This window comes from Varanus komodoensis, unplaced genomic scaffold (assembly GCF_004798865.1).
Source record: "Varanus komodoensis strain SLA01 unplaced genomic scaffold, ASM479886v1 scaffold7_3, whole genome shotgun sequence".
In the NCBI taxonomy this organism is placed as follows: Eukaryota; Metazoa; Chordata; class Lepidosauria; order Squamata; family Varanidae; genus Varanus; species Varanus komodoensis.
In genome coordinates, this window is record NW_025336480.1 from 18,689,943 (window position 1) to 18,713,140 (window position 23,198).

At 45.0% G+C, this 23,198-nt stretch overlaps 1 protein-coding gene across 1 annotated transcript; it reads left to right on the top strand.

The window, feature by feature from the left end:
• The first annotated feature begins 12,218 nt into the window (after nt 1-12,218).
• On the top strand, nt 12,219-22,857 carry LOC123035928 (serotriflin-like). Its single transcript, XM_044454617.1, has 7 exons — nt 12,219-12,278; nt 13,798-13,917; nt 15,816-15,903; nt 17,385-17,533; nt 18,808-18,902; nt 22,131-22,219; nt 22,730-22,857. Exons 1-7 carry the CDS (start codon nt 12,219-12,221, stop codon nt 22,855-22,857), a joined length of 729 nt encoding a protein of 242 aa, XP_044310552.1.
• The last annotated feature ends 341 nt before the right edge of the window (nt 22,858-23,198 follow it).

Below are 23,198 nucleotides of genomic sequence, written 5' to 3' on the forward strand. Positions count from 1 at the left end.
AAATTGGACCATCATTTGCACTTGAGTACATCTGGATGAAAATTGAAGACCACCTGCATACAGCTGCATAACTGAATTATTTCTAATAGATACACTTTTTCCAAATGCCTGTTTCCATGCTATTTAAAAGCCTCTTTCCAGGTATTAAAAAATAAAATTCTGCCTTCTTGTGATTTGTAGCCACATTTACTAGACCTATGAAGTTTTATTTCTGATCAAAAATAAAATGTTGTCTAGTTATTATGAACTGTAGCAAATTGCAGTTTGACTTCCTCCGAAAATTAGTAATCCTCAGTGAGGGACAATCGGCTGAGCTCAATCTGCACTGGAGCCCCCCCCCCCTTTGATCCCACGACCCCACCCGCAAGCCTTCTTGCAGCTCCAGCTGCTCCATCTCCAGAGACTGTGGCAAATGGAGAGAAGCTTATTACCTCCCCCTCCCGCCCCGTTCCCATTCCCCTCATTCTCCATTTTCCTCCTACCCCTCTTACTTTTTCTCTCCCTTCTTTTCCCTTCCCTCCCCCTCTCTCATTTCCTGTTTGTGCAGCTCCCCCTCTGCTGGATTCCTTTCTCCTCAAATCCTGTTACAACACCCCAAGTACCCACCCCGGGAAGTGGGATTCCGCCAGGCTGGGAGCTTCCACCCTGATGTCCCTGTGGCACAGCAGGACTCTGACAGGATCTGTACTGAGCATGCTGAAGGAGGCGGCAAACCTGCCCCGCTGCTCCTCATCACCTGCAGTCCAAGGGTGACGTTCTCAGCAGCAGAGAGGTGCGCACTGCCTGAAACAGCAACCTGGGAGCCAGATGTGCTGTGCTCCCAGATGCTTTCCTTGACTCTGCTTCCCTTACTCTCCTCCACTCACACGTAGTCTACAACGCACCTCAGGACTGCCAAAAGCCCATCATCACCTCCTTGCCCTACACACATCCATGGCACACATAGAAACAGAAACATAGAAACAGACAGAGTCAGAAGAGGCCTCCTGGGCCATCTAGTCTGACCCCCCAGCTCCAGGGGGTGCATGTCCAGCCTATCCTTGAACACCCTCACTGATGGGGCCTCAACGACCTCCCGTCGAAGCCCATTCCACACCCTTGGGGTCCTAACTGTCAGGAAGCGCTTCCTGGCATCTAAATGGAACTTGGGATGAACTGAACGCATTCCCTTATCTCCCCTCCCATGATTCCCAGCTGGCCACACTCTGCTTCATCCCTGACATGAATCCCTGCGCCACTAGACTGAAGGATGGACACTGCAGATGGTGCTGACTTGCCTCCCTTCTCCTCTCAAAGCACGGCAGCCTCCAAACTCCAGCAGTCCTCCCTGACTGGAGGAAAGCCCATCAGCCACAGAGGGGCAGGCAGTGCAGTCCCACAAGAGAATGTACTCATGCTTTCAGAGAAACACAGAAACAGAGTGAGTCGGAAGGGGTCTTCTGGACCATCTAGTCTGACCCCCAGATCCAGTCAGCTTCACTCATGAAATGTCTACCATGTGCATGTCCAGCCTATCTTTAAACACCCTCACCATTGAGGCTTCAGCCACCTCCCGTGGAAGCCCATTCCACACCCTCGGGGTCCTAACTGTCAGGAAGTGCTTCCTGGCATCCACCCTAAATCTTGGGTGCCTGAGCTTTGCTCCATTGGAGCGCATCCTGTCCTCCACTCCTCTCAAGGCTGAAGAGACCCAGTTCCCTCAGTCTCTCCTCATATGGCTTGCCCTGCACACCAGCCACCATCCTAGTGGCCCTTTGCTGCACTGATTCCAACCTTGCTACATTCCTCTTGTAATGAGGGGCCCAGAACTGAACACAGTACTCCAGCTGCAGGCACAGCAGAGTTGTATAGCGTGGCAGTAATTCCTCTCTCGATCTAGATGCCATGCTTCTGGCTATTCAACCAAGAGTGATGTTCGCCCTCTTGACCACCGCATCACACTGCTGACTCATGTTTAGCCTGCACTCGACCAGCACCCCAAGATCCCTTTCACAAGTGCTGCTCTCCAGCCACCTGTCCACTAACCAGTACTTATGACACCCATTCCTATGCCCCAAGTGCATTTATCTGCATTGAACACCATCCTGTTGTCCCCAGCCCACTTCCATAGTCTGTCCAGATCCTTTTGGATCCAGAGCGCATGCTCCTCAGTTGTAGCCACCACCCCCATTTTAGTATCCTCTGTGAATTTGACCAGCAGGCTTCTCACCCCTCCTCCAGGTCCTTGATGAAAAGATTGAACAGGTCCCAGGACTGAGCCCTGGGGACCCCGCTCGTCACTGGCTGCCATCCTGATTATTCCCCACTATTAGTAACCCTCTGCTTTCAGTCCATCAGCCATGCCTTAATCCATCATACAGTGCATCAATCTATCCCAAAACTCAATTTCCCAACCACGATATCATGTGGCACTTTGCCAAAGAAGAGCAGGGCACATTCATTGACCTATGGGCCAGCCCAGAAGCATGGGTCTACTTGGGGTCCACACACCACAACAACAAGCCCTCCTTCATACCCATCCTTCACTTTTTGATAACTATGCCATCTACTTCACACCCACTTCCCCATGGGGGTCCTCAATGAAATGTCTTTACACGTGGTGATCTTTTCTAGATCCTTTGCTGCTACCCTTCCAAGTCTGTCTTTTTCCGATTTCCTAGCTGCAGTCTCTCTTTGAAATCATGACTGAGTCCAGGTATGCCAATTCTTTCACAATTTCAATTTCTTCATTGTTAACAGTATAAGTTCTGTAATTCTTCTGTAGCCATGATTTTTGTTTTCTTAATATTCAGCTGCGATTCTGCTTTTTCACTTTCATCAGGAGACATTTCAATTCATCGCTACTTTCTGCCAGAAACATAATATCACGTGCATACCTTAAATGACTGATGGATCTTCCACCAATTTCACTCCTTCTTGCATTGAAGTTTTCCTTAGCAGATGATTGAACAGATAGAACATATAGGCAGATAAAATACACCCTTGTAATACACTCTGCCTGCAGGAAACAATTCTGTTTCTGTTCTAACAATAACCTCTTGCTACAACACAGTTGATGATCAGATGCTGAGGCAAGCCCATTCTTTCAGAAGCTTCCATGGCTTCTCATGATCAAAGATTTTGCTGTAGTCTGATCTTCTGAATTTCTTTGGTGTGCTCTAGTAGCCAACCTGTTTTTGCAATATTATCTCAGGGGCCTCTTCTTTTGGGAATCCATCTTAAAAGATCACACGCCGTACAGAGTAAAACTATTTCTTGCAAAACAATGAAAATCACTTTGCTTCCATAGAAAATTAGTGCAATGGTCCTTCAGATGCTGCACTTCTTAGCATCTCCTTTCCTGGGGACTGGAATGGATGCTGTAGGATCTTGGGGGAAGAGAGGCAAAACTGGCCATCATGAGATCATTGGTGCCCAGTACACAGTCCAGTCTTCTTAAAGGAAGGAGGGAGCTCTGCGGATCACGAGTGATAAAGGGCCTTTATCTGGCCAGGGCGACTTCTTTTATATTGTTATTTATTTTATATTGTTATTTTTGTATTTTATTGTATTTTATTTTGTGCTGTGAGCCTCCCCGAGGCTTCGGCAAGGGGCGGCATAGAAATGTTTTAATAAATAAATAAATAAATAAATATTCCAGTACCTCATTTGATTCAGTTTTGTGTTGAGCTTCATAAGCAGGACATCCCCCGTTGTACCTTGAAAAGTATTTGTACTGTCTTTTAAGGTCAGGATTTACAAGACAATGCATCAGTTTTTAAAGTCCCAGATGCCAGGAGAATGGACCAGAGACCACTCCTCAGTTGCATATGCACATTTCCCCTGAGGTTTGTTGGGTCTCACAAGACAATGGAACTTCTTATATTTTTCTGCATATGAATCACTGCTTTTTTGAGCAGAAATTTAAACTGCTTTTGTGGGCCAGTGAGGGTGGGGGGACACCTGTCATACTGGGGCATGTTTAGCAATCTAAAGGGAAAGATACTGGGAGATCTTCAGTAGAGCCTACATTGATCAATGAAAAATTTGGAAAAGGGAGCTGGTACTTCTACAATATCCCCTCAGCAAATTCCAGCAACTCACACTGCTTTGTGGAGTCACTTGCTGCAGAAGACTGTTAGATACTCTACTAAATATTAAAATAATAAAATACTATATGCACTTGCGGTGTGTTTCTCTGAGATGTAACTGGGAGATCCTCCAGCCTGCATGTCTTGTGCACTGCACCTGGTTAACCAGACAACATATTATTTTAACCATATTTGCCCAGGCTCACTTATTTCTGCAGGCCAATGCTCATTAACATTGTAGAACAGGTCCAGAGATGTGACAAACCGTTCCCAGGCTGGTGACTTACATGGCTAATTACTCTACCTCTCTTACAAGTTATATACTACATGGGTGCTTATGAGGAAGTATTAGTGGATAAATGAATGTCAAGACATTTCCACTAGAGCAGGATCACTAATACAGACAAAGCATTGGGAGATCTATTCATGGCATTGCATTACCATTTATATTGCACTGTGGATAATAGAGCTGAAGAAGTTCCAGGCCAGAGAGGAACAGATTATTTTTCCCAGCAAAAAAGATTCACATCAGAGAAAGACATCCTGAGAGGTGTGTGGAGGCAGCAGATGAACTTTAGAGGATGTTGAATCACCAGATAATAGGAAATGTGCTGACGACTATCCCTGTGGGTACACGAGCGTCTGTTATAGCATTCCATGTACAAGCACAATGAAGTCCAGCCTTGGACCCCAAAGCTCTGAGGTGTCATCAAAACAGCCACATGCTGCCTCCTCCTCCTCCTCCTCCCCCCCCCCTCAATTATGCAAAACCTTTGGTGCCCTGTGTGGTGTGAAGCTGCTGTCACTCTGGACATTTGTTCCCTTGGAGGGCCTCCAGCTCTGGTCCGAGTGCAGCTGTGGCTCCACTCTGCAGCACACCAAGCTCTCCTGTGCCTCAGGAATCAATCAATGCTGCCTCTGCTGTGGACTGCTAGCAGGGAAGGAGGAGAGGAGAGCCGCTCGCTGGGGCAGTGGCAATGAGCGAAGGAAGAGAACAAGCAGGCATGTGAGTTCGGAAACAGCAAGGAGGGAAAGAGTACTGGGGGAAGACAGAGGGAATGTACACTGGGGAGCTGGGAAAGGGGGAGGGAGTGCTGGGGAGGCAGAGCGAGCAAGGAAAGCGAGTGAGTGTTGTGACTGGAAAGAACAAGAGAGGGCGTGCCAAGTAAAGGCTGGAAAGAACGGGGTGCAGGGAGGGAGAAGCCATGGGGACACACACTGGGGGCTGGAAAAGAAGGAGAGGAGGGCACGGCATCATGCCCTGCTTGTGAGCCTCTCACAGTGATGGTTGTCCATGGTGCGAGACGAAAGCTGAACTAGGGAGCCCTTTGGCCAGATGAAGGATGCTCTTTACGTTCTTCAGTGCTCAAGGGTGGGGTAGAGGCTTCCAGGCAACTGGCTCCGGGCCCCTGAGCCCTGCGAGAGATAATAGGCATATTTTTAAAGGGCAAATTTCACTGTTAGCACACATTGAAAGATGGACAAGATGGAAGGTTAGAGCCCAGGTATGATGGGGTGGATATGCCAAGGCATTGCTGCGCATGCAAACACCATCCCTCTCCAACAGAGAGGGAAAGGTAGCCCTGTGGCAAGCTACAGTTGGCCACAGTGCCTTGCTGCTCCCTTGGTCCCTTCGCAAAGGTAGATTTTCTGTGGTAGGGGAAACAGGGGCACTCGCAAACAGCTGGGGACCACATCCACGAAGGGGGTTTTCCTGAATGCTCTGCCTTCCAGGCTGTGGGATTCGGCTCCCTTCAGCCAGCATGGCCAGCAGCTGGGGCCCGAGGAGCCGAAGCATCAGGAGCACACCTGACTGGGCAAGGCCAACACACATCTATCCCTGTGCAAACATTCGGCGTAGGGGCACCCAGATTTTCATAACTTTTAAAAAAAGATTCCTGATTATCCAGGCACTGTTGATTTATAATTTTAACATCTTGTTTTATACCCCTGAGAAGGAGCCATCATCACTGTACCTGCTTTGAAATGAACAGTCAGTGAATGCTAGAGCCCTTCTTCAGTTCTCCTCATTTCTGAATTAACGGTATTCAGGTCAGGTGTATGCATAACGCAACATTCCTTTGGTTTCTGTAGGTACAGAGGCTGTCAATTTCCACCAAATTGCAAGGCTTCTTATTACTGCATAGCAGTTAAGGAGATGAAGTGAGATAAGCTACTATTACAGGAAACTTTTATTGCTATTGAAATTCAAATATAAGCAAAGAATAATAGGAAGTCCAGCATTTTACGTTCAAGCCACAGGTCAGTTCAAAGATAAAAAGTCAGAGTCACATATATCTGGAAAATTAAATGTGTCCAATTGTCCTTGTCACATACCTCAAATGTGCAATTTTTCACTGTTATCTGTGGTTCCATAACTGTCCTCATTGTAAAAATGAACTATAAGTCAACTTGCTCCTACCACCTGTAGACTTCAATGCGCAACAAATACTTCAAACAACAATGATTCTTCCATTATGACTTTAGCAGAATGAAAAACTGAAGAAAACTGGTAAAGGGTAGAGCAGAATGGTGGGTTTTGTAAAATACAATTTTGAAATAGCCCAAGTTTGTATTTTGATCTAAAAAATGCAATATAAAGCAACTGCAGTGCTAGGTAGCACTGTCTGAAAACTCAGCACACTTGAGGAACGCGAATACATATTAATGAGCAATGGACTTTACACGAAGAAAGGAGTCTGTAATCAGTGAAGGACACAGATGTCATGGCATGACTTAGCTATAACAATCGAGGGCATCAAAGCTTTGTTGTTGTTCGGTCAGAAAGTCATGACCTCATGGACAACATTCTTCCAGGTTCTCTTCTTCTCGGAGTCCACCCAAGCCCATACCAACCTCCCCAGTGACCCTCTCCAGCCACCTCAACCTCCGTTGTCCCTTTCTCCTTTTGCCTTCAATCATTCCCAGCATCAGGCTCTTCTCCAGTGAGTCCTTCCTTCTCATTAGGTGGCCAAAGTATTTGAGCTTCAGCTTTAGTATCTGTCCTTCTAAAGAATAGTCAGGGTCGATTTCCTTTAGGATTGACTGAATTGATTTCTTTGCAGTCCAAGGGACTCTCAGGAGTCTTGTCCAATACCACAACTCAAAAGCGTCAATTCTTCAGTGCACAGCCTTCTTTATGGTCAAAGCTAAATGGACGTAAATCATGATTCATCCTCCAAACATCTCAGGTGTTCTGGGTCAGCTGCGAAGCAGATCAAGAAAGAATCCAGAGATCCATGCACTTCCTCCACCACAACGCACAAGATCATGCTTCTATCCAGGGATTGAATTGACTTGGGGCCAGGATATCTGAGGGAATATCTTTTTCCATATATCCCTTTCTGATCACTTAGATCTTCAACAGAGGTCCTTCTCAGGGAACCATCCCGCAATGAGGTGAGGGGGAAATTGCTAAGAGAAGAGCCTTCTCTGTGATTGCACCCTGTTTATCAAAACACCCTAACCAAGAAAGTACACCTGGTGCCATCCCTGCTAGTTTTTCCATTCCAAGTTAAGACACTTTTATTTAATCAAGTATTTTAGTAGGTATTGGCTTTAACATTGTTTTAATTTCTATTATTTTAGTTGTAATTAGTGGGGAATGGTCGGGATGGCAGCCAGTGACAAGCGGGGTCCCCCAGGGCTCTGTCTTGGGGCCGATCCTGTTCAATCTTTTCATGGATGACTTGGAAGAAGGGGTGAACAGTCTGCTGATCAAATTCGCAGATGATGCTAAAACTGGGGCAGTGGCCACAACTGAGGAGCAGGTACTCCACATCCAAAAGGATCTGAACAGACTATGGAAGCAGGCAGAAGACAACAAGATGGCGTTCAACATGGATAAGTGCAAGGTCTTGCACTTGGGGCATAGGAATAGGTGTCATAAGTACAGGTTAGGTGACAAGTGGCTGGAGAGCAGCACCTGTGAAAGGGACCTCAGGGTGCTGGTTTGCTGCAAGCTAAAAATGAATCAGCAGTGTGATGCGGTGGTCAAGAGGGTGAATGCCACCCTTGGTTGCATAGCCAGAAGTGTGGCTTCTAGATCAAGAGAGGTATTACTACCACTCTATACAACTCTGGTGTGCCCACAACTGGGGTATTGTGCTCAGTTTTGGGCCCCTCATTACAAGAAGGATGTAGCCAGCTTAGAGTCAGTGCAGCGTAGGGCCACAAGGTTGGTGGCAGGTTTTCAGGGGATGGGGCATGAGGCGAGACTGAGGGAACTGGGTCTCTTCAGCCTGGAGAAGAGACTCCGAGGGGATATGTTGGCGACATACAGGTATCTGAGGGGATGTTACATGGAGGTGGGTAGAGACCTGTTCTCCCCTACAGAGGAAGGCAGGGCGCGCTCCAACGGAGCAAAGCTCAGGGAGCCAAGGTTCCCAGGAAGCACTTCCTGACAGTTAGGACTCCGAGGGTAAGGAATGGGCCTCCACGCAAGGTGGTTGAGGCCCCATCGGTGACGGTGTTCAAGGATAGGCTAGACATGCACATTGTAGGCATGTCATGAGCAAAGCCGGCTAGAGCCAGGGGTCAGATTAGATGACCCAGGATGTCCCTTCTGACTCGCTCTGTTTCTATGTTTCTAATTTTTGTTTATTGCTAGTTTTTTTGTTATAATTGGATTTTATGCTTTTAAATATTATTCAATTAAATAAGTTAAATAATTTATTTATGTAATTGTTTTTTTAATTTTTATTATATATGTATGTATGTATTAAAATAAAATATTATTTATTTAATTCTTATTGAATAATAAAATTAAATAAATTTCATGCTTTCCAATTCAGAAAATGTCATACTGCCCAAAAATCTTCCAAAGGGGACATGGGTAGTGTTAGTGCTATTTGTAAAGCATGTATTTAGAAGTCAGACCGCAATGAATGTGACTGTCCACAAAGAAACCTGCGCATGGGGGAAAACAGCACATGTGAACAGCAAAGAATATAAAGAGTGAAAATGCAGGAAAAATCTACCAGTGGCAGCCACAATGTTGGCTATACATAGCCTGTGGGTTTCAGAGTTTGCATGCTTCTCAGTGCTGCATTCTGGGAAGCAACTGCAAGAGACATATGGTAAGCATATCCTATATATTGACTTTTACACACAGAAAGAGAGAAAACACACACACAGTATCTTAATGTTCACAGTGTACAATTTTGATTACAAGAGTAGACCTTGAGAAATAGAAATTTAATACATTGGTCTCTATGAACAGCATTTGATGTTATACATCAATCTGCTTGCACACATTGTTCAGTCTATGCAATTAGTCAAATACCTCTAACAAAGTGAAAAATTAATAACATTCGAATAGTATATTCCAGGCTCTGAAGACAACCAACCATGATAGCAGAATCTTAGTTTGAAGTTGTAAATAAATTCAGAATTAGGATTCCTCGAAAGAGTTAGGATGTGCTTCCAGGTATATGTGTTCAGATATATGGGTGATAAAATTATATTTGGGGGTAAAGGACAGGCACAAATACCAATTTATCACTTCTTTATAAGATGTTGTCTGACACTAATGGATGCCTTAATAATTTTTTTCTGTTGCATGAGAAATCACTGGCAAATTCCAGCTATTAAAGCTGTCTTTGAAGAGCCAATGACAAATCCAAATTTCTGTCTGGTCAAAATTGCTATGTAATTTATTGCTGGTCATTGAGTCACTGACTAATGCAGGAAACAAGGGAGGTATATAAGCATACTAACATCATTCACTGACTTCTATAACCTCCTTAAAGCTACAAAGAAGGTACTTCCAGTCTTGCTCAGAATAATAAGGTAAGATTTTAAAAACAGCATTACCCTCCATATTCTTGGAATGAATCTGCATGGCCAATTATAGGTTGTCAGTTTAGTTCTCATAATTTTCCCCTAACAATCCTGGGAACTGAAGTTTTGTGAGGAAGGTCACCATTCTGCAAGAGGTCCTCCCGCAAGCAGAAGAGTCTCCAGATGTCCCTGTAGAGGAAACCTGCTAAGCACACTTATTTGGATGTGATCCCAAAAGAGCTTAGTGGAATGGCTTCCAAGCCAACCTTCCCTGGTGTGGGCTGCAAATAGTTAGCACAGATATCCCTTAGGCTTTAGAACTTAACAGTTCTTTCCCTTTTGCTTCAGAACAGCTTCATTCAAATGCCGCCATACTTTCCCCTAAGAGAAGCTGCTTTAGCAAAATGCGCTGCATTTTCTATTGCATCTGCTGTTTGTGCGTGGGCAAGCTGATCCAAAACCCTCTGCTCCGCACAGGGCTTTTTTTGGCATAGAACGCACCAGAACAGCGTTCCGGCACCATTTTTTGACGGATTTTTCCAAGTGATTGTGAATCGCCCTGTTGGGCGTAGCAGATCGGCAGCAAAAATCATTAACATAGTGCCTGCGGGCTGCTTGTGTGTTGGCGCTGATTGTGAGGGCGCTGCTTGGCTTGGGACGTTGCTCGGCTTGGGATCGGTCATGTGGTCGCACGCTGAGTGCTTACTGCCGGCGGCGACCATTGTGTAAAAGTGTGAACCCAAGACGTGAGTTCCAGCCCCTTTATTTTTACAAAAAAACCACTGGCTCCACATAATAATTCAGGAGACATTTGCAGTCTCACCATTTTGGCGTGAAGTCTTGTCTTTCAGGAGTCATCCCAATAGCTGTTTCCCGTATTCCCTGGCTGGGCACTATTGCACAAGAAACATCCCAAAGGAAAGATTGCCTTCCCCGTTCATGCAGTGGTTCCACACCTCTTCCCACTGAAGATCTGAAGCCAGGAGAGCAACTAGGTGCCATATCGTCCAAATTTGCTTTCTGGGGAGTTTGGCAGAGCTTCCGCAATCTCAAAGCGAGGGCTGTCTAAAGAAACCCTTTACATCGCCTGTTGCCGTGACACTCCTTGAGCCACGCTGGCATTGCTCCAGAGTGGTTCACTGTCCGCATCCTGGAAACAGCCACCATGGCCAACAGCGCCGCTGGGCAGAAACACGGAGCCAGATGTGGGAGGAGAGGTGCGGGCCGGGGCACCACCCGTAGGAAGTTCATCATCAGCTGCATCCATGCAGCTGGCTGAATACCCGGCAGGTCATTAATTTCCAACCAGAGCAATATGCTTGCAGATGGAAAACAGGACCTGGCAGACCTGCCTCATATGGAATCCTGTGATTCCTGTTGTTGTTTCCTGTTGCTGAACTGCTCTAGAAGGTACATTTTAATGCAGCGAGTTCAAAAGAAAGGAAGACATGAGGAGCCGTAGAGTTTGGACTGATCATAAGGAACCCAGCATGGCTCTTGGTGGTACAAGGAGCTAAGGAAGGGGAAGGGCCAGGGCTGTCTAGAATGGGGGGTGGGGAATTATGGCCCTCCTTTTGGTCTTGGACTGCAACTCCTATCGGTCCTAGCCAACTTGGCCAATGGTGACAGGTGGCTGAAATGGTAGTCCAACAACATCTAGAGGGCCACAAGTTGACCACCCCTTAATGTAGGAGTTGCACACTTATTGAGAGTGCGATCTTCAATGCCTCCCAACCTGGAGCACTGTGAAGGGCGAGGGAGGAGAGCAGGGGTGCCATATGAACCTGACACAAGCCTTCTCCTCTCTGGGGCCAATTTCCAACCACAGGGCGGCGGCCAGCCCTGTTCTTCAGGCCAGCTGTGAGGGGCAAGGCATAGAGGTTCTGCATTCAGAATGCCAGCTCTGTAGTTAGAGGACATTGGAGCTGTGTCTGCCCTGACGATGATGGGAGGCCGTGGGATCACACTCCCAATGGCTACGGCTAGATGTGAGCACTCCAGATTCTAAGCCCGTTCATATAAAGGTGGCGCCAAATTGCAGGAAACGAATTTAATAAAATTGTGGTTGCTCCCAGATTCTGGAACTCTCTGCTGAGCAGGCTAGCTTGCTGCTTCCACTGGTAGGCAAATACACTCGACATATAAGCTGACCTTCTGTGAAAGCAGTGTTAAATGAGGCCATCTATTTCTTATATTGCATGTTTTTACTTATATGTTATATTTTAATTAATATTTTTATTCTTGGTTAGCTTGGTTGAGCACCATTTTGGCCAAAAACTGAGATATAAAGCAAATAATACAAATGAAATAATACATTTTATAAACAGCTACTAAAGAGGAAGGGCCTGGTGTTCTTTGTTCGCAGGGATGAACGTGCTCTCGGCCGTGCTAAGCCTTGCTGCTCTGCTGCAACCATCTCCTAGAAGGGTATGTTTTTAAGTTTGTACATGGTGGTAGCAGTATTAGCATATATTTAATTATCTCCCATTGACATCAACAAAACTATGAAAAATCAGTCCTTCACTGGGACACCCTTCTGCTGCTACTACCAATATATGAAAGATGTCCCCCACAGTTTATATCCCACCGTTCACTTTTGCTTGCATCATAAAGCTACATCTTTTATTATACACTGAAGAACTGAGCATTAGGTGTGAGACAACAGAGCAGAAAAAACCCAAAAAATATAGAGCATGCTAAAGCTATCACCAGTCAAGCAATAATTCCTGACCTAATCAAGCCAAAGCCAATTCCCCATCAATGCTCACCCCAGTTAAACTGCTGGCATAGTTCTGGGGACTTTGCAGCTAGACTCAGTTTGCACGAGCAAAGGGATTCCTTTTATCCAGGTGATGTTTTCCTGACAGCCCCAGGCAGAGTGCCCACAACATGCCCGTCAGCAGCTCGATATTTGCTGCAAGCAGAACCCTCCAGCCCTGGTGTGGTCCACATTCTATCACAGCACCTCTGACCAAATGCAGAACCCTGAAGCATCCCTGAAGCATCCCTAAAAAGCATTCCTAAAGCATCCTTCTTTGGTCAAGTAGCACCCATCAAACTATGACCAATCTCATCATTGTGCCAATGGTAGCTACCAGCAAGCAACCAGCAGCTGCACGCACACTCAGTTTGCACTGTATCTTTCTTCCGGCTCAAGTTTAAAGTAAAAAAGCCTTTTACCCAACACATTTGTGCTGCATTTCCAGACCCTTTGAGGAGAAAGCTGCCCTTCTTCATGTCAACCCAAACACCATGACTGGGTGCATTCGCACTTCAAGCTGACACAGCCCAGTAATAGGCCACACTGGGTTGGTTGCTGGCAAAGCAAAGCATCCCACAGTGTGTCCAGCCAGACTATTGAGCTCACCCGGAGGCGTGTCCTGCTCTTTCCCCCTCCACAGATGCTCTCTGAGTATCCCAGGAAACATTACAGGAAGACTGAGTTGCCTGCCCACCCTCTCGCACAATCATGAACTGTTTCAGGCTTGCCTTTTCCCAGTTTAAACTTCTTCTTTTTCCCGGAGATCCTCATTTTGATAGCTACAGACACTCCTTTCAGACCACCCAGCAGCAACTTTAGAGGGGTTGCCCATGGTCACCAATTATTTTTTGTGATTGTTGTCCCTCTTAATTCTTGCAAATATTTCTGAAAACGCTTTAATGTTAGCCTGAATCTGCACAACTGCAGACATTTGTGGTTGTGAGGGTACAAAAATAGAAAATAGGAATAGTAGGCAAGGTCAACAGGGTGTCTGCTAGCAAGGTCCAGCAGGTACCCTGTGTGGGCATTGCCCAGTGAAAGCTGCAGGTAAATGTAATTTCCCCCCACATCCAACAACTATTAAAAGGGGGCTGTCTGGTTATCCAAAGGCAACTGGATCTTAGCTTGTAGAAAGGGGGCAGCAGCTCATTCGCCCCCTCGGTGGATTGCTCCCTCTCTCTCTAGATATATACAGCACAACTTGCGGATGGCTCAGCTAGCAGTGCAGAGCAGCAGCAGATTGTTGACAAGCACAATGACCTGCGGAGAGGCGTGACCCCACCTGCTAGCAACATGCTGAAGATGGTAAGACCGAGAAGCTAGAAGCAGCGTGTGGCAGGATTGCCAGTGCTCTGCACCAGCTCTCCCCAGCCGGGTGTCCTGCACTTGCGGAGGCTGGGAGAGGCCACTTTGCATGTCCAGCTTTGCTTCCGTGCTGCATGGCAGCCATCAGTGTTGAGACTAGACTGGCAAAACTGGCCGTGCCATGTTCAGTGCAATGCTGTTCACTCCAAAATAAGCTCCACTGATTTGAATGCCACTAAGCCTAGCAAGATGCTTAGGATGGCAGCCGGCCACGTGCCACTACGTAAACACCAGAGAGACCCATGAAAAGGGATCTAGACTCAGATCCAGGAGTTGTGCTTTTAAACTGTACCCATGCCATCCATTCCCTGAGCAGCCTTGAGAAATCCGCCTTTTCATTTATGAAACAACCTCACAAGCTTCTTATGATGAGCAATGAGATAAGGACTGGAAAATACTTTGTTCATTAAAATAGTCATGTATATTAATGAAGCAACTGGCACAGAGAAATCATGAGCAAGTATTGCCCACTCATGGGGAAGGAAGCTGTACTTCATCAGCTTGTAATCTCAGAGTCAGAATAGGCATCGGCCATTCAAATGGCAAGCCAGGTGGATCTTGATGAGAGGCAGCCAGAATTATGGGGCAGAGGAGTCTCAAAGCTTCACCATGTGCCCCCTTGCTTCTTGATATGATATTATCTTGGCCAGGTAAAATTCACCACTAGCCATAGGTAGCCTTATCAATCAATCCCCTTTTAAGCCATCCAAATGTGTAGCCTTCATGACTTGTGTGGCTAAACTATGGACTTCATTTCCACACTGCATGGAGTTCTTCTTTTAATCTGTCCTGAATCTTCCATCAATCAACTTCATAGGATAAGCCAGGTTCTAGTATGATGAGAGGAGAAAAAAAATTTCCCTTCCCGCTTCCTCCACACTGTGCATAATCACTTCCTGTTCTACATTCATCTTTTTTCCAGTCTCTTGATCATTTTTGTTTCCTTTTTCTGCACTTTTTGCAAGTCTACACAGTATTCCAAGTGTGCTCATGTTTGTATAGGGGAAATTGAATACTGGCAGTATTATTTTCAACTCCTTTCCTAATTGTACCTAGCATAGAATTTGCCTTTTTCACAGCAGCTGCACAAGGGGCTGACACTTTCAACCAACTGTCCCCCACAACCCCAGAATCTCTTTCCTGTTCAGTCACCACTAGTTCTTGCAAAGGGCAGTGAACACACCTGTATTGGAGCAGCACTTAAACAGTAGTGTAGGCATCACCTATTTCTCCAGACACTGTCATCTTACCAGGGTTTTGAAGTGATTTTAGAAACCCTGGTTAACTAGACATCCAGTTACTGTCATACACCAGACTGACATGGGTTCAGATGTGATGCTAAATTGTGGTTAGGACCATCAAGGAATAGGGGAAAGGATTCATACTGGAGAGTGAAGGAATCAGGGGAAGGAGTACCCATTCCTGATCTTGAGTACAACATTCAGAATACACTTTGGGAGAAATCAGTGTAACTTCTGCATGCTGAAGAATGCTGAAAAACCAATGCTGGAAGATGTTGGAATAAGGAATTCTGGAAACTGACTTCCTTCTAGATGAAGCATGTATTGTGCAATCACATCACCTCATTCACAGAATTTTATGGGGAGTCTAGGTTATGGTGTCTTCTGCTTGTGACCTGCCTGTGTTTTCCCACCATTTCTTCCATCCTTATTTCTTATGAGCAGCAAAAATCTGTTATGGAAGAAAAGTTGGAATAGCTGCACAATGCAGTTTGGAACCTTCTGTTGTGATAAGCAGCCAGATAGTCAGAAAAAAATATTAATTCTGCACTTTTACATCATATGCTTTCTCATTCATTGATTCTTCTTTTTGTTTAGGAATGGAATACTATAGCCGCTGAGAATGCCAAAAACTGGGCCAAACAATGTACTTTATCTCACAGTCCACGAATGAAAAGAGTTGTCAGTAAGTAGAGGCCTCAGTACAAGTACCTATTGCAGCTGCATAATATAATACGTGTTTAAATGGCATCCAGTAATTTATTTATTTATTTATTTATTAAAACATTTCTATGCCGCCCCTTGCCGAAGCCTCGGGGCGGCTCACAACACAAAATAAAATACAATAAAATACAAAAATAACAATATAAAATTCACAATATAAAATAAATAACAATATAAAAGAAGTCGCCCTGGCCAATTCTTACACTCAACCTCATTGATACTACAAGAGCAAAGCTGATAGGCTAGTATTATGATCCCACAATAGCGGATGGGGGTGGGGTGCTGGGACTATGGAAAATGGCTTGCCTTAGGGCACCTAATGAGGTTACGGCAGCAGGTTTCAGATCGCAAAACCAAAAACCTGTGTGGACCCATAGCATTTCAAACGAGGAGCATTTTAAAAGGAACGCCACATGATACATGTCCTGCCCACCTACACGTTTTGCTTTTCTTTCTATTATATATTCCTAACTTATCCTTCCCTATACAATCTCATTCAAATCTATGCACATTTATGCATAATAACTCCCCACCAGATTTCCAAACACCATGATAAACACTACAACTCTTGTATTATCATATCCAGAGGGATCAAAATTACAACAGGTAGCAAAAGCCATTTCTTTGCTATTCCATCTTTAAAATGATTGATTCATTTCATCTATCTTTAAAGACTGAGTCCCAGACAGAAGAAATTGGAGTAGCAAACATTTTGTTTTTCTAAAAACCTGTTTTGAGGAGTTGGGTGAATTCAAAATGGCTCCTTCCTTAGGCACTCACTGGAGATTGTCATTATAATTAACAGCAATTGATGTAGAAAAACACCCACTTTTTAGGGCTGTATTAAATACCCCTCCAAAGAAGAAAGGCAGTGTTTGAAGCAGGCTTGATAAATGTGTAACATCATAGTGTGCTATTCCACTGAATAGTGTTTTTAAATCTGAACTATTAGAAAAAAATGGTTTTCATATTTGGACTTTTCCTTATATGACAACATCTTGCAACACTCCCCACCCCCTAAGACGTTTCCTTCAAATAGACCCTGGGAGGCAGTGAACTGGAGATTAGCAGTGTAATGCTACACATGACTAATAAGAAGTAAGACCCAACACATTCCGTTGGGCTCACTCCCAAGTTCTTATAACATCAGCAATATGATTTTGAGAAATAGTCACAAAACTGCTTCTCCTCAACTTTACTGGACCACTTCTATGATATTTTGGGAGAACACCAGCTTCTCCCAAGCCCTAGTAGAAAGATCCACCTCCTTTCTGACCTGCTTTTTATATAAGGAATGAGGAGCGGTAAAGTCATTCTGGGAATAGCGTGTTCTCTCTGTTGACTATTAGCTTCTTTGAAAACATCCAGTTTCTCCCTTCGTGTGAAGGACTTGTTGTACCACTAATCTCGCTTTTTGTTAATGTTTTTCCTCCCCACTTCTAGAAGGAATAGTGTGTGGTGAAAACCTCTTCATGTCAACTGTTGCTACCCCTTGGCCTGCAGTAATTCAGAGCTGGTACAACGAGGAGAAGTATTTCAAGCATGGCGTTGGACCAGTACCTCAAGATGCTGAAACCGGCCATTACACTCAAGTACTGCAAGCCATTTTGTAACTTTTGTTACGTGCATGCTCACCTAGAAATCCATAAAGCTCCCCAGAAGAACTAGTAGAAAATGTATTTGGGAAATGTTTTTTTAACTGGAGATTAAGTCTAGGATTTTTTCTGGTAGTAGGTAGCAGTCCCTGAATGCTCTCTAGGAGGTCTATGTACCTTCAGACCGACTGCCAAGCACTATTTCACCCCCCTGCCTGTCATAGAGCGGGGCCCACTCACATCTCAGCTTTGCTGCTGCTGCTGCTGCTGCTGAGAACCAGAAAAAGAAAGGAAAATGAGAATGAAAGCATCACTGGCAGGTCATGATACATGACAGGTGGACTGCTTGGCCTTGGAGAAGCATTTTTGTCTGGCACAAACCACACAGCTGATGGTGTATTCAGAATGTTTACATGTAAACCTGTGATTTTATTTTAATGTGAAGTGAGGGAGTATCAATATCTCCAGTGTTTCTTTACTTTCTTAAGGGACTCATATATCATTCACATTCAGATCTGTGTATAAATTGTGGTGCTTCTTATCCTAATGGAAGAATACAGGGTGTCCAAAAAGTATGACATTATTTGAAATGTGAATATCTGAGTAACTACATGTCCTAGGCAAACAAAATGAAATAGGCTTCATGTTGAACAATAAAAGATTTATTTATCAAAATTTGAACAAGAGATTCAAAGGGATGTAGATTTTATAACCGATTTCACAAACGTTCAATATGTGCACTGCCCGCCAAGTCGGTAGTCCACCTCCTGCCAAACACGCTGTAGCATGTCTTGCATAACATTCTCCAGTGCCTCAGTGATTCTCTGTTTGACTTCCTCCAGGCTTGTAGGAAGAGGGGAAATATAGATCAGCCCCTTCACATAGCCCCATAGGAAAAAAAATCACAAGGTGTCAAGTCAGCTGAACATGGTGGCCATTTCAACAGCACATTGTCATTATCACTGGCACGCCCAATCCATCTCCCTGGCAGATTCTCATCGAGATAAGAGAAAAATTAAACTTAGTTAGTTTTTACACATTTTGTTAAAATTTGAGATCATTTGAGCGAGAATTGGCTATGTTGTTAGACTCCGATATGATGTCAATTTTTTTGGGACACCCTGTATTATTAGAATTTGTAAATAATTTATTATTTCGTTTCCAGACAGCAAAAATCATATGCAATGTAATGTGATTTATTAAATGTACATTTTTATAGTTCAACTTAGAGCACAACATACTTTCTTATATGGATGCTTGTATATCTGCAGATCGTTTGGTACAAGTCTTACCAAGTCGGTTGTTACGGCACCTACTGTCCCTCAGCCGGCTTCAGCTACTACTATGTTTGTCACTACTGCCCTGTGTAGGTATTTATTCATCTATTTATTTATTTAAAACATTTGTATGCCACCCAATTGTGCCTCAGCACCCCTGGGCAGCTCACAGTAAAAACTAATTACAGCACATTAAAAATACAATATTAATAAAACAGAGATAAATACAAAGCAGAAGGTTGAGTGACATTGACTATTAAAATAATTTTTTAAAGGAAGGTCTTTGCCTGGCACCAGTATTAATCTTCACCTGATATTAACTCGGGATTTCAATATTTGTAATATTTAATATGTCAACTAGTTAAAATCTGACTGATAGTAATGGAAATCAGTGGGGCCTAAATGTGCAAAATGCTGGTTAGATCATGCCCCTGGTGACTTTTTTATTCTAATATGTACATTTTAGGTTGATCACTACATATGTCATTAGTCTTTCTGCACAGGTTTATGACTGAATGATACATGGGACATGTGGCGATTATTTTTCAACAGTTGGGGCTACAGTCCTATGCAAATTTACCAGTTTTTATACTAGGCCTGGGAACAGGCAGCCCTCATCCAACAGCACAAGATTGTGCAATGCAATCCAAATGCTTAGACCATGTTCTCTACCCTCTGATGCCTCCGAACTGCCTTCTTTGTGCCAGCCCCATGCAGAGCACATTTCAGCAAGTGAACCTGGACTACTGGATAGACCCATCAGGTGCAGACTGACATACGTTCAGTAGACGTCAGGACCTTATTGATGCCAACAAGCCAGAAAACAAACCCAGCCCAAGCATTCTTTTTGTTTCTGGGTAACTTGTCAGAAAGTCGAGGGGCAATGCAAAGGTGTTGCTTTTCCTCCTATGGCTGAAGGGTTGTAGTTGTACTCCAGGGCTGAATGGGCAGTTATGCCTAAGCGCCGTCCCTTGGTTTCACTCCCAGCCCTGTTCCGGATCCTGCCTCTCCAGGCCCCAGCCAGACAACAGAACATTCAAATGAAAAGCTGGCAAGCTGGTCCTTCACTGCAAGAGGAGACATATACATAATGCAAAAAAGGGATACCCAATTGCCTCCCCGACGACCAAATGCTAATTTATATATCTAGGTGCTCAATCAGGTGTTTTTTATTCTTTATAGAAATTTATGTATTTATTATTTATTTATTAAAACATTTTAATAAATGTTTTAATAAATAAATAATAAATAAATAAATGCAGAAATGCAGTGTGGGAGACTGTGCCAGGTGGCCGGTGTGCCTGACTCAGCCTGCCGGCAACATCAAGGTTCTCTCTGCCTCCTAACTTATCCTGGGCACCCCTTCAAAGTTCTGTGGAGAGGGGCCAGAGCTCAGAGGGAGGCACATGTGGCACACGTGAGATCCCATGTTCAATCTCTGGCTCCTCCGGGGAAGGGATTGGAGAAAGCAGGGCAGAAAGTACCTCTGCCGAAGAGCCTGGAAGGAGCTGATGCCGATCAGCTTAAGCGATCGCTAGCTAGATGGATTAGCAGGCTTTATCCAGTGTGAGGCAGCTTTAGGTACTAAATATGCCCTGTTTTTATCTGTGATTCAAGGGCAATTGGGAAATTGCTTCTGCCCAATCCTATACAAACGTGGGTAATAAAGCAGTTTGCCGTTTGCATCCACTGGCCAGGGCTAAAAGTGCTGCACTGGATGCTATGCTGAGAAGACAGGGAGGAAGGCCCAGGGAAGGCATGAACAGTGCACAGCCCTCATTTCCAAATCCCTTTTGAAAGATGTCCTTGGGCGGCAGGGCCGTGCCATCAATTGAGGAGTCGTGTGACCACATTTCTGTAGGACAAGTCCCTCCTTGCCAGACATTAGTCATCTGCATGGTTATAAACAGGAAGTCCCAATCCCCGCAATCAGCTCCTAGATGAGGGGAGGGTGACATGCCACAGATGGGGATACTCCTTTATCAGCATGTCACTGAAGGCTCAGAGGTGGCTCCTTGGCCTGGAGTTCCTTTGACCAGCTTCAGCTAGATTACCAGCCTGATGTGTCTGGGTTGGGGCAAATCAAGGGAGAAACCCAATAGCAAGCCAGTGAGATGTGCAGATAATCAAGCATGGGAGTCCAGTCCAGTGTGAAAGCAGAACAGGACTAGAGTAGTCCAGATACAGGCCGTGGATAAAGCATGTACTACCGGCCGAGCAGACGGTTCCCAGGGGAGAGGTCTGAGGTGCAGCCAAGGTCCAGGCAAGAGAGAGAGGAGCCAGGCAGGAATGTGGCCTGGCAGCACCACCCAGCTGGAGTCCAGAGCTGATCAGTCACAAGGCAAGGCCAAGGAACAGGACATGAGATACAGGGAGTAGCGCAGCAAGGTGTTGCTCCAGGTGTTGGTAGGGATCCACTGAAAGCTTGTAAATTGGAGCTTCCAGAGTCCCACCGAGGACTCAACTGCATCATGTAAGAGGCTCGCATAATGAGTCTTCCTCATGAGGAGCACCTTGTTCAGGAGCTTCTGGTCCATCTTATTGCCTCTGCCTGCACTTTTACCTTTCTTTGCTTTGGCTCTAGCTTTTAACAGTATAGAAAGGGTGATGCCTTGCTTTATGATATTGTCCTTTGGTACACTGCAGCACCCTTGGATCTGTCAGGATGATGGGTGCTTTAAAATGAACAAATAAATAAATAACTGTCATAAGTAAATTGAGCCCACTGAATGCAAACAGCAAATGCAGAGTACTAGGAGTGCGATGAAGCTCCTCTTTGCGTATGCTTTCCCCCATCTCACAGGTACAGAACCCAGTTTCAAGGAGAGTGAAAACAGCAATCATGCATTAACTGGAGAGTGTGCCTACAATCAGTTCATTTATTAAAGAAATCAAGAAGTAATTTCTAATTCACCACCTGTGTGATGTGGGTGTTATAAGCACAAATACCGTATTTTTCTGTCTCTAAGACACCCCCATGTATAGGACGCCCCCCACTTTTCTTACCGATCTACGAGCGAGCGAACTGCTGCCGTGCCCACATGCCTGCTGCCCCCCACGCGCCCATGCCCACCGCCTCATCCCCTCCCCACATGCGCGCCCGCAATCACGGCAGTCTCGCCCCCAGCACACCCATGATCGTGCCAGTCTCCCCCCGCCCCCAGCGTGCCCGCAGTTCTCCTCTTGGCCTCCCGTGTATAAGACACCCCTCCATTTTGAAGTAAGTATTTTTAAGAAAAAGTATTGTCTTATACGTGGAAAAATACAGTATACCCTGCTCATTCATAATCCTTGCTTCTTCACATTTTTCATTTTAGGGGAAACATACATGACTTGCTTAAAACGCCGTATAAGGCAGGACCCTCCTGTGGCAGCTGCCCTTCAGCTTGTGACAACGGACTGTGCAGTAAGTGCAGTACAAGAGTCTAAATGGCTTTCCCCAACTGGTTACCCTCCCGATGCTTTGAACTAAATGTCCATAATCCCCAAACATGCCTGCCCCCGCCTCGCCTCCCTCACCATGTGCCCCACCCCCACGCCGGCCCACGGCACTGCCGGCCCCACCTTTCCGGCCCTTGCCTAGCCCGGGCACCTTTCGACTGGCCCCCTGGTGGAAAAGCTTGAGGACCCCTGGCTTAGAGCCTAAACATCAAGCACTTAAAAGGGTGCCTAACTTTATCTGGATTTTGCCCAGGACTGCTAAAGTAATTACTTATTCCGTTATTCTAGTCATTGAAGCTACTAATAAAACAAACAAATACAACTTTCAGTTTTCTTTAAAGAATCTTGAGAGTGGAGTTTTAGGCAGAAGAACATTAAACTAAACAGTCACAGTACCTGAACAAAATACCTGGCGGTTCAATTTTTCACAGCTGTTTTTAAATTGATGGCTAGTGCGCTGTTCTTTCATTTTTAGCCAATCCTTGCAGATATGAAGATAAGGACCCTGACTGCAATCACTTAGCAACAGAGTCTGGGTGTGCGAGCTTACGAGTAAAGCAAACCTGCCCTGCTTCTTGCCTGTGTACCACCGAAATAAAATAGCAGGTCTTCACTGCAGCGTGCCTCTTTTGCTGGAGCATTTTACATTCTTTCTAAAAGCAGGCCATCCTGCGCATCTGCTAGATGATCAGTTCCAATGGAAATGTGTAAGTAGGATGCCCAAAATGAAAACTTGCACATTACTTTGTATTAGTGGATTTTGCTTAATGTGGGGGAAAGTGAAATTGGATGCAAGAAACCAATCAACGTACCTGACGTCAATATCATGCACACACAGAGAGACAATATATGTATGATGAAACGCAATTAGAATGTTAGACTCATACCGGCGAGACCTGGGTTCAAGTCCTCCCTTGACCATGAAGTTCATGAGGTGTCTTTAG

Bases quoted from the DNA above. Each gene is read 5' to 3' on its own strand.
- LOC123035928 (XM_044454617.1), top strand. From the start codon at position 12,219: ATGAACGTGCTCTCGGCCGTGCTAAGCCTTGCTGCTCTGCTGCAACCA. The intron at 15,904-17,384 runs GTAAGTAGAGGC...CCCCACTTCTAG, and splicing joins ACGAATGAAAAGAGTTGTCA to AAGGAATAGTGTGTGGTGAA. The intron at 17,534-18,807 runs GTACTGCAAGCC...GTATATCTGCAG, and splicing joins AAACCGGCCATTACACTCAA to ATCGTTTGGTACAAGTCTTA.